This window comes from Humulus lupulus, chromosome 2, assembly GCF_963169125.1.
Source record: "Humulus lupulus chromosome 2, drHumLupu1.1, whole genome shotgun sequence".
In the NCBI taxonomy this organism is placed as follows: domain Eukaryota; kingdom Viridiplantae; phylum Streptophyta; class Magnoliopsida; order Rosales; family Cannabaceae; genus Humulus; species Humulus lupulus.
In genome coordinates, this window is record NC_084794.1 from 216,051,389 (window position 1) to 216,063,722 (window position 12,334).

General features: G+C 31.6%; 1 protein-coding gene across 1 annotated transcript; it reads left to right on the forward strand.

The window, feature by feature from the left end:
- The first annotated feature begins 1,161 nt into the window (after positions 1–1,161).
- On the forward strand, positions 1,162–6,176 carry LOC133818956 (eukaryotic translation initiation factor 3 subunit H). The gene is made up of 12 exons (XM_062252085.1): positions 1,162–1,334; positions 1,415–1,491; positions 1,658–1,774; positions 1,882–1,985; positions 2,649–2,715; positions 4,057–4,190; positions 4,273–4,321; positions 4,674–4,745; positions 4,825–4,926; positions 5,035–5,102; positions 5,501–5,653; positions 5,870–6,176. The coding sequence occupies exons 1-12, from the start codon at positions 1,322–1,324 to the stop codon at positions 5,925–5,927; spliced, it is 1,014 nt and encodes a 337-aa protein (XP_062108069.1). The 5' UTR covers positions 1,162–1,321; the 3' UTR covers positions 5,928–6,176.
- The last annotated feature ends 6,158 nt before the right edge of the window (positions 6,177–12,334 follow it).

Below are 12,334 nucleotides of genomic sequence, written 5' to 3' on the forward strand. Positions count from 1 at the left end.
CACAAAAACTTTAATTTCTGATTGTAATTGTTTGAGTAAAGTACTACCTTAAAAATAAAATTATTTTCATAGATGCTAATAAACTCTCTCATTCAAGCCAATGTAACTTTGAAATGTAAAGCTAGTGCTATGCGGAATGGGAGTAGAGATATTCCTCTTGTTGGTCGTCATACTTTGTCTATTCCTTTGTAATTTATATTTTTTATTAAAGTAATTTTCTTTCAAAAACAAAGTAAAAGAAATAAAATAAAAATAAGGAAAAATTGTTATTCAAAATTTTAATTAATATTTCAAAACTATAAAGTAGAAATCAAGCTATCGTACTTATTTACAAATTTTATTTGTCGCAAGTACTTGTTTCACATAGCTTCCCTCAAATTATTTATTTTTAAATCTTGTTTTCATACAAATTCCCTCAAATTATTTATTTTTAAATTTTGTTTCACATAACTTCCCTGAAATTATTTATTTACTTTTTATTTTAAAATATCGAAAATCCAACCTTTTTTTTTTGCAGTGAAAAAATAAATAATTAAAATATCAAAAACATGTTTTATATAAATTTTCTAATTCCAGCGAGGGATTGTTATTTATCCTATAGTGACTCAAATAAATACAAGCAACAAGTCGTTTCAGTTTCGAACGCTGAACTGATGACCACTAACCCTGCCAGCAAACCATTACCAGTTCTCCCTACATTTAATAAATTTTTTTAACTAAACAAAAAAAAAAGAGATCAAAGTAGAATTTAAAATCCAAAATCAAGTAGAAAAAAAAAATATAATAAGAAAAGAATGTAGGCATTATAGCGAGCCAAGAGCTGATTGAGACAAAGCACTGGCTTTCTGAAACGCCGTCGTTTGTTATCAGATCCTCTTCCTCTCTTTTCCATTTACAACGGAAAAAAGATGATGACAATACCGCCGTGTTCATGGACTCGTAAATCTCACAGAGCAGTTTGAGTCTAAGAGAACCTTAACGTAGGGTTTCCTAACAGGTTCCTCCGTATTTATACAACACAAGCTCTATTAATTGACACTCATGCCCCTAAATGTTTCTTTTATTACATTTACATCCATCCACTTTAAAATCTTTTGGGCCCAGGACGCCTCAATGGGCTTACTTAATGTAGATTCCCAGCCCAATACGGATTCATGTGCGTTCCGACGAGTGTAGAGAGATTCAAAACTGATTAGGGTTTATTATTTCTCCGCAGAGAGAGAGAGACGGGAAGAAACTTTTACTGCTCCTACTCGCTCGCGCTACTGCTTTCTCTTTCCCTCTGCGATTTTTCTCTCTTGCGATTTGGAACCGTGCGATAATGGCGGCGAACAGTGCGTAAAATTCTATCTGTTAATTTTTCATTTTTGCTCGTACGAGCTGGTTTTGACTGGTTATGGTTTTTGGGTTGTAGTGGCGAGGTCGTTCCTTCAAGTTGCAGCAACCGAAGAAGTTGCTTCTCCTCTCCGAGTTGTTCAGATCGAAGGATTGGTAATATTTCTGCGATTTTTATTTTTAAATCAATGACTTCCGAGGAAGCCCTCGCCTTATCAAAGTTTTTAACTTAGGATTTTTATATATTTATACATCATATTTGGACTGTAGTACTGTTTTTCAATTTGTGTGCTTGAGACTTGTATATATATTTGTTGAACAGGCTATATTAAAGATAATCAAGCATTGCAAGGAGTTTTCACCCGCTCTAGTCACAGGTCAACTTCTTGGATTGGATGTTGGCAGTGTTCTTGAAGTTACTAATTGTTTCCCTTTTCCGGTACGTTACTTTTCGGGTCAATTTAGAAAATTGCCTATATATATATATTAACGGCCTTGTTATCTGAATTCCTGTGTACCTATGCTTGGTATGATATATTCGTTTAGATTCGGGAAGAGGATGAGGAGATTGAAGCAGAAGGTGCTAATTACCAGCTTGAGATGATGAGATGTTTGAGAGAGGTTAACGTTGACAACAACACTGTTGGATGGTATGTCTGATACCAACACTTATATATTTATTATTTATAAAAACATTTTTATATTATTTATTTTCAATCTGTTCTCCGGGACTGGGAACTCTTATTATTTCAGCTTTTCATTACTTTGATTTTACTTCTCATGAGTTAAATATGAGAGTTATCCCTGACCAGTAAATATGTGAAATAACCGGAATGGTCTGTGCTTGTGATTGATTCTGAAGAGACTTTTTTACCTACTTAGTTCCTCTACTACCATAAGAAGGCTTCTTTATTCAATTGCAAATTTGCAATATATTTTTGTTAACATGGGTATTTGTTTGTGGTCTTAGACAAATAATGTAAAATCAATAATTTTTTTTTTGCCGTGTAATGTAAAATCAATAATTAACGTGGTGGAACGGTGGGTTTCCATTTAATTTTAATTGAATGAATTTATTAGCAATCAAATAGATATTTTGATTGATGTTTATATTTATAACATGAAAAATTAAATGTCTCAATTAAAAAAACTACATACTTGTATGCAAGATGTCCAAAAATTGATTATCTAGTCTAGGGCTACGTGTAGTTGCATCTTTGTTTGTGGGTTCCTTGTTGCTGTTGTTTATGCAAAATCCCACTAGTCAACTTCATGTGTAAGTGTAACTTTTAACCATCATTTTTGAATTTCAGGTATCAGTCTACTCTTTTTGGTTCTTATCAAACAGTAGAACTAATTGAGACCTTCATGAACTACCAGGTAGTAAATTCTTATGTTAGTTTCCCAACTGTAATTTTATTTAAAATATATACGAATATTCTTCTCCACATCATAGTATAATTTTATTTTGGAGGTTAGAAGACGAATAATGGATGAATATAAAACATATTTATGGATGTATATATTTCTCACTTTCTTCATAGAGGGTATAAAATATTGATCTTTGCAAATTAGTGTTGAGATTTAATATAAAGGAATTAGGCTCTAGTCTCTTGAGGTAGAGCAAAGGGTGAAATGTTGGGAAAAATGTTTGAGCAACAGTCATTTTAATTCTTGGGTTGATAAAGACAGATACAAGACTAGCTTTAATATCAGACTTTAGTTATCAAGCAGTACTAGTAGTATTGTGGTAGATGGCTACGATACTTTTAGTTGAGCTCAAAAGTATGATACATGCTCATGAATCCCATTGTCTATTAGTTCTAAAAAAAATGGATTATGTTCTTGGTAAAAGGAATCAGTTGTTAACTTGTTAAGACCTTGATGAATAATACTAGTAGTATTTTTTTAAAAATAAAATGAAAGGAATTTGAAAACATTTCTAGCTAATAGTTCAATTGAAATGACATAATGATTCATATCCTTTTTCCAAGTCATTTTTGCTCTTTGAAGTATGTTTCATTATATGGCCAAATGCTTTGGGTTGCTGTGCTTTTTCTGATATAAGTATTATTTTTTGGGTTCTATATAACAATGTTTAAAAAAGCATTTCAAACAACATAAAACGTCACATAAATTATCCAAAACTCTAAAATAAAAATAAAAATGTAGTTTCTAGAACTAGAATAGAATGCTAGATTCTACTTTACTAGAACAAACTTAGTAGTGAAAGCAGCACTCCTCTCTTTTTTTTTTTTGGAGAGGGTGGAGCTTATTTTTATTTCACTTAATGAGATTTAGGCAGGGCTTTTCTGATCCTAATAATTTAAATACAATTTAAAACCCAACATTTAAGCTGGGCTTAGGGCATTTAAGCCCAGCTTATGCCTCCCTCAATTTTCTGAGGCATCCTTAAAAGCAGCACCTTAAGGCATTTTTCCATTGCCTCAAAAACGCATTTTTAAACTATGCTATAAAATATATTTCGACATCTAAATTACTAATGATGTAAACTTGTTTGTATTTCATATTTTTTGAGATGAGCTTCTAAACATTAAGTTGACATATTAGATTTTATATGGTTTCTGGTAAAGTTTTAGTTTCTATATATTTTATTTTATATTTTTTGGTTTTATGTACAGAATTTAGCCATTTGTTTTGTTATTCTCTTTTTAGCAATTGAGTTTGTTTTACTATAGTTATTTATTCGTTTATCTGCAGGAAAATATTAAGCGGTGTGTCTGCATAATTTATGATCCGTCAAGGTCCAACCAAGGTGTCTTAGCACTAAAGGCATTGAAGCTTTCTGATGCGTTTATGGAACTTCATCGCAAAAAGAACTTTACAGGAGAGACGTAAGTCTTTCTGGATTTTTTCTTATTTTAAAGAAAGTAAACTATGAGATGAAAACTCATTTTTCTCTTCTGCTACTTTTAGGTTGAGGGAGAAGAACTTGTCCTGGGTTGATATATTTGAGGAAATACCTGTAAGCATTTTTACTTTACCCTCAGATTTTTGCTTTGAAGATGATAACCCTCAACTGTGTCCGCTTCTCAATTTTGCCAAAGTTGTCCATATCTGTATCATTTTCTTTTTGGTGTGTTCTGTTATCATTTCTCTTAGTCGATCATCAGGTTTATGAGACAATGAAGTTGTTTTAGTTATCTTTTTCTGCTGTTGAATTCTAACTTTTGGGGCTACTGCCACCTACTGTTGTCATTGGTAGCATATTATTGAAAGTATTATGTTTACTTCCCGTTCTTAACATTATATGTGTGTACTCACAAATCAATATGGGTGTTTCATCATTGTCTCATTGATGGCCTTCTCCATGATAGATTAAAGTCTCAAATTCTGCCCTGATAAGTGCCTTCATGACTGAACTGGAAGCTGATACCCCTGTTACCCAGGTATTATTAATCTTTTACTTTGAAGTATTCTACATCTGTTACATACTTGCATGCTCATTTGACTTTATTCCCATACTAGTGTGACTATGATCGTTTGCAATTATCAACTGGCCCATTTATGGAGAGGAATATGGAATTTTTGATCGAATGCATGGATGATTTGTCAATGGAGCAGCAAAAGGTTAGCGGTCTTCTCTCTCTCTCTCTCTCACACACACACACCCACACACACACACACACCTTGTGTATGTTAATTTTGGATTGTTGCATAACATGATATCTTTTACAGTTTCAATTCTACTATCGAAGCTTGTCACGCCAACAATCCCAACAGCAAGCATGGCTGCAGAAGAGAAGGTGACAATTTTGTTTAATTGTTAGTTGCTTATTTTATTTGTTGTTTGCCTTTGTCATCGTGGCTTCCTAATATTGGAATTTTGTCTGTGCATAATAGATGATCTTACTAAGATCGGGTTTGTTTTGTCTTCTTGTCCTGATGGTTGCATACTTTCCTCAGCTGGATGCATAAGCATTCTAATGTATATTCTAGAAATACTTGAAAAGTTATTTAGAATGCTTGTATTTGTGGTATAATAAACTATTAATGTTTGTCTTACAAATTATAAGCATTGGAACTTTTTGACTTCAAAAGGGTGATGTTTTTTTTTTACTTTTTAAGTAAATTACTTTTCCTTTGTTTTCATTTATTTTCTTCTCCTTTTGCATGTGGTAACTTGAAAAAAAATGTTTTGTAGGGCTGAGAATGCTGCAAGGAAGGCTTCCGGTGAAGATCTTTTGCCTGAGGAGGATCCTGCAAATCCTATTTTCAAGCCTCTTCCTGAGCCATCTCGGTTGGAGAGTTTCCTTGTTACTAATCAAATCTCCAACTACTGCAACCAGATTAATGGGTATGTTACAGTTTTTCATGCAGGGGGTCATGTTCTGCTATTCTTTTTCTTTTTAATGGATATAACTGTGCTTTTATCCTTCCTGTATGAAGATTTGCCTTGCTTGATTTGCAATCGCCTTTTCTCTGGCTACTTATTGTTGCTTGCCAATTGACATTGTTGGCCTGTAAGTGATCACAAATTCACATTTTTATCTTTGGTGAAATACTTATCCAGGGTTGCTGGCCAAAGCTTTAACAGATTGTATTTGATGAAGGCATTGCACGAAGAGTAATGCAACATGGATTGGTCAATGTCGTTTTTGGTCGAGAATTGATCCAACTAGAATATCACAAGTAGGAGTGTTTTTTTTAATATCATGCACCGGTCGGTATTGTGATGGAGGATAATGGTTACTATGTAATTGTTTATGCTTATTTTCGTTATAATTATTCTGTCATACGAGTCTTAAATTTTGAGAATTATTTTCCTGGTTTAGGGAAGCCATTTTTTTTGTAATGAAATTGCTGCTGTTTTTCCTCTATTCTAGTTTTCTCCAGTGTATATTGTGTTTAAAGTTCCCAACAACAGTTAAGTTGGACTTGTCGATTTTGATTAAGAGTATCAAGACCAAAACAGAGAAAAGTGATACAACTTTACCTTCTCGTCTTATTCGGGCAATACAAACGTACTTTCTATTCACTAGTTTTAAATCGTATAAACTAGTTTATATTTACGTAGTCATTATATACTAAAATTAATACCATTAAATCATCAAATATATATTTCTATCGATGATTACATTAATTTTAGTAATTAGATCGTTATATACGGTTGTGATTAATTTAGTAATTGATTAAAAATATTTAACGAGTGACTTATAATCTGATACTTTATTATTTACTTCAAATATTTTGTTTCTTTATAAAACACTAGTTATGATTTATATTATTTAAAAGATAAATTTACTTATAATTAGTAATTGGTTATAAGAGTTAAGTATTTTAATCAAAATATTAGATATGATTTTATAGCAATTAAAATTTGTAATTTGCAGCTAATACCTAAACTGTCAATTTAATATTAGATATTAATTGACGGGGATGCAAACCAGCTGCCGGAAGCAAGTTGTGCGACGCAGCGTCATTGGAAATTTGCTCTGACTCAGTGGCAAGAGAGGGCACGTGAGTGTAAATCCAGATATGATACTGACTCTTAATTTTGATATCAAACGTGTTTAAAATAGTTGACAGCTAAATAGTGAAGGAAGTGATTTTTGCTTTGAAATTTCATATACACACTCATCACATGCGTCAAAGGAAATTCTGTGTTTCTATTATAAGACTGAATGTTTTATTAGTGTATTGTCTAAGGAAGTGAATTTGGCTTGAAGTGGCTTCTTTCACCAGTGTAACAAGAAAAGAACGAATTTAAATTATAATATGGAGAAAAAAAGTTGCTTGTTTAATTTTAATCTTTTTGATTCAGTCAGATTTTTTTTTAATTATAATAGATTTTAAAAATTTTAAATAATGTAAAATATACTTTAAAACTAATATGTATTTTTGAATAATTTAGAAATTAAGAAAATTAATTTTTAAAAGAATTTTTATATGTGAACCAATTGTTTTGCCACGTGTCCTCTAATCTGTCGAAAAATAACCCCTAACGACTGATATACATATTTCCAGTATATGTAATGTTTGGATATTTTTGCCACTATAAAATGAGTTTGGGCATTATCCCTTATTTGTTTTTACTTAAGTCCCTAATATAAATTTTTGGGATTTTAGTAGGGTTGCCTCTTGAATTATATGTGGGGTAAGCGAACTAGTCTTTAAACTTTAATCACAAAAGAACTAACATTGTTTTTTTTAATAAATCAAATAAAAAAAAAATGCAAAAATCGTGAAAGAAGAAAAAAATGAGATGTAGATAGATATATGAGAATGAGTGAGAGAGGGAGAGAGTTTGAGATGGAGAAAGATCAAGTTTTTAAAAATTGATTTAACTCTTTAAAAAAAATTAATAATAATTATTTAACTTGGCCACATGGCCAAGAATAAACTTTAAAAAAAATATACATCTATTTATTTTAATAAAATTAGTATATATCTTATGGTGTAAGAGTTAATTATATAAATTTTTTCTAAAAAAAGAGTTAACTATTTAAAGTTAAACATTAAAAATTTAAATAAGAATAAAATATAAAATAATTAAAGGTTCTAACTTGTAAAAAAAATATTAATTACATAATTATTATATTAATAAATAATTTATTTAACTTCTTATATCATTTCACTAAAAATACAACCAGATACTCAGTTATTGCAAATTTCTCCATATATATATATATATATATATATATATATAGAACCACTTTGGTGTAGACTTTTTTGGTTGCACCACCGAAGTCACATTTTATTTTTTAAACTTTGATAGTTATAATTCTTTTTATAATTTTTTTTATATGACGAGTGTACATAATATGTATACATTATTATTTAATTTTAATTTTAATTTAAATGTATATGTTTACAACATTTTATAGACTTAATTTTATTAAGTTATAACTTCTTCATATAGTAATAAAATATGTTGGTCCCAATATTATTACTATAGAGAGATTTTTCTGTATATATATTGGCGATGGATGCAGTCATGCATTCGCCATTCGCCACTTTTCCAGACCGGTCCCGCAACATATATTAATAAAATAATATAATAAATCAATATATATATATGTGTGTGTCAACTCAAATGTACATGCATGTGAAACTTACCTGCTATAGCCAATTTTTATTATTGGCTGTGTTGGCGTCAAACCATTATATTAGTTAATAGGTGGGCAATTTAGTCAATTCATGTTATATGTGTAGGGATAAAATTGTAATTTGAATATTCAAAAGCAAATGAACTACTTTACCGGATGAATATGGACCTTCAACAAGTAATTTACTTATATTTACATGCAACAATATAAGTAAATTAAGTAATGAGTTATATCCGGAGTAAACATGATTATTACTCTAGTAGTATTTGTAGTAGAGTTTCACATGAATGGCTTATTATTTTACACTGTAAATATTGTACCACTTTAATATTATGACTTATTATTGTACATTGTAAATTTTGCACCACTTTAATATTATGACTTATTATTTTACATTGTAAATTTTGTACCACTTTAATATTTATTAATAGGTGGATAATTTAGTCAAATCATGTCATATGCATAGATGATATTATATTTAATTAATTTGTGGCATCCTTAATTTGATTATTGTAAATAATTAAATCAAATTATCTCTCTATTACAAATATTGAAAAAGGGTGGCATGTATATGTTGAGAAAAATGTTTCAAAAAACTTAATAATGGTCTGTGAAAATAACAGTCAAGAGCGTATAAACTAGTTCCAGAAACTTCCAAATACAAAAGCAACTAAAGTGGTCACAGATGATTGCATGTAGATGTTGAGAAAAATGTTTCAAAATACTGAATAATGGTCCATGAAAATAACAGTCAAGAACATATAAACAAAATCCAGAAACTAAAGTAGTGACAAATGGTTGATGCAAGACATACTAACTAGATTGGAAGGAGTCTTGTTTGATAGAGTTGGAAAGTTTGTGTCATTCCTTGTGTAAGATGATGTTCCTGCCCGAGTTGTAGAGGCCAATTCAGACCTCAAGTGACACGTTCACCGATTATGGTCCCGACCTCCGCAAAGTGTGCATTGCCGACCGCCTTGTATGTCATCATTTGGTCTTCTTTTAGAATTATTTGGGGTACCCATGCCTTTTGTCCTCACCCTAATAGTATCTTGTACAATAGTTGGATTATCATGATGTGTTCTAGTTTTTTTTTTCGGTACCCGTTTCATTACTTTGTCCCTGCTCATAAGCTTCTTTAAATATGGCCATCAATTTTGTGAGCTCATTCTTTGCCATTTGAAATGTGTTGTCGTTGTGTGATGCATAAAAACTCAATGACTGTGCTAAAGAATTTGAGTGCCTCAGACCTGCAGTCAAATATAAAATTCTCTATTACAATACAAAAATAAAAATGTAAAATTTACTTAACATTTAGTTCAAAAATAAATCAAAGAGATTTAGATTTTACCTTGAAGTTTGAATCATCTTTTGATAGTCAGCTGAGGATTCAGGCAGTGATATATTGGAAGAACTCTTAACATCCTTTCGCCAACAAGTTAAAATTAGGGACTCTGGTATAACTCGTATGTCAAGACTTTTCATTGCACAACATATATGCCTGGAAGGAATACCATCATGCTCAAATAACAAACACGAACGTTTGAACTCATTGGTCAGTCTGGTGTAATGAACTCTGTGCCTTGATTCACCACACTAGAATCTCACGAAAGAGAACAGACAATAGTCCTCATGATTCTACTTATCAAAAATTGAATCCGCTGCCTCCTGTACAAGCTCTTGTTCTACTTTGTAATAAATATTTTGTGTGAATATTACAGTGGCTTGTTTGTAATACAGTATCAAGTAATTATTCTTACCGTCTGGCATATGAGGAAGTGTGTGTACACTTTTGTAGTCAATTAAGGCTTCGTTGTTGTGCATCGTGTTGATGGCTAGGTCAACCTGTGTGACAAAATCTCACAATGAATAATTAGCTTTTAAAAATCTTTTCAGTTGATTGTTCATTGATTCACATCTTTGAGTTGTTCGCATGCCTCCATAGAACACCCCTTTCAAGTACGTCACTGACCATTGTTCTCGTGTGTTATATTTAGTACGACACCATGATTTTTCTTGAAGGCCAAACCTTGCCAACAAATCAACCCATTTTCTTCAAATTCTGCCTCTGTGTAGTAGGTGTATATTAAGTTGTAATGACCCAACTACTCTAGACTTTGGACCATTAACGAAAACTATACATAGACCCTAATCTTTAATAGAACTTACAAGTGAAAAAGATCATACTTTATTAAAAACTTGTAAAAAACCAATGTTTAAACTTACATAACTCAAAGCAGGATATGGGATCCCATTGTTTTAAAAAGAAAACATATCTTAATTGAAATGAAAAGAGATTACATAAATAGGTGCGGAAAAATTACACATAAACCATAAATAAAAGACTACATCCTCGAAATCAAACTCTCGACTCCTTGAATCCATTCATCACCGATACACATTCTCCCAAGCATCCACGAATCTATCCCGCCACTATAGCTATTTTCCTGCACATATAAACAAAAAGGAATGAGCCTAATGCCCAGCAAGGAAAATCTACCACATAGTTCATATACATAAATTTCATATGAAACATAAAAAAAACATAACATAACATTACATTACGCTTATATCATACACATACTATAATGGCCATTATTACTTGGGGTCCCATAGACTAAACAAGTCATATGCCCATTAGATTAGTGGGGTCCTACTAGCTAAGTAGGTCATATGCCCATAATCTGTTTGGGGCTTGTTAGTCATATGGGTCATATGCCCAAGCCTACATACATACATATCATAACACATTTCATAACATAAAAACATAAGATAACATAAGCATATAACATATAGATTCTATCCTATTTTCCTTACCAAAAATACCGGGATAAGAGGACAGAGTTGGGACTTTGGAACACTCCTAAGAACCATTTTGAAAAAGAGTGAGTATAGTGAAGAAGAGAAATGAAAGGAATGGAAGGACTAAACCATTGAGAAAAATACTTACCAACAACTTATGTGCAAGTTCTTAGATTTCCTAACCAAAATAAGAATAAGGTTAGAATAAGTAAAAGACTATGAGAACTTTTGAAGAAAAAGTACAGAAACGAACTAGAGTTTGGGTTACCTTGAAGACTTGTAAGACCAATCTAAACCTCGAACCGAAATGCTATAAATCCTTACTTTCCCAAGTGTTTGATAAGCTTATGATGATCAAGCTTATGATTTCCCCACCCAAGTGTTTACACTCTCACACTCACCTAGCAACTTGCAGCCTCTGAACTTAGAGCAAAAGATGAATAATGGATGGGTACTAGGTCCTATTTATAGAGTTTAGGAATGAAAGGATCTTAATTTTACTTGAATAAAAATAATGGCTTTTTAGGTGAAAATAATTTGAATTGTTGTTCAGCAGAGGCTGAAGACTCGTTCAAAAAGGTGTTGGACTTATCAAGAGGTTGAAGGGCTGAATGGAAAACGATTTCAAAACTTTTCAAAATATGCTGAAGGAGGCGATATATCGCCCCCTATAGGCGATATATCGCCTGGACCAATATGCCCGAGGCAAACGTGCATCGTTTAGTGTTTTCCGTATCTACGTGCTACGATATATCGCTCCCTATAGCTGCGATATATCAGCATTCGCTGATTATTAAACACGAAATTACACATTTTTAGCTTAATTCAAATTGAGTAAACAGCCTTGACTAAGCCCTCAAACGTATTCAAAGTTGCTGACTGACCTTAGAGCATTCAAACTTTACCCTTATTAAATTTAATCCTCAAAATACTTAATCCTTAATCACCCATACATAACATGTGCTAAAAATCCTATTGGTTCTTATCTAAACCTTATAGTATAATAAATATTATCCTCAATATCAGCCATATTAATCAAACCTTAGGTTAACATTAATATTCTTAAACTATAGGTTAAACTTAGAAAATCTACAAGTACTACTATGAGTGTCCAAATAATTCCCGGT

Bases quoted from the DNA above. Each gene is read 5' to 3' on its own strand.
- LOC133818956 (XM_062252085.1), top strand. The intron at 1,986-2,648 runs GTATGTCTGATA...TTTGAATTTCAG, and splicing joins GACAACAACACTGTTGGATG to GTATCAGTCTACTCTTTTTG. The intron at 4,322-4,673 runs GTAAGCATTTTT...TCTCCATGATAG, and splicing joins ATATATTTGAGGAAATACCT to ATTAAAGTCTCAAATTCTGC.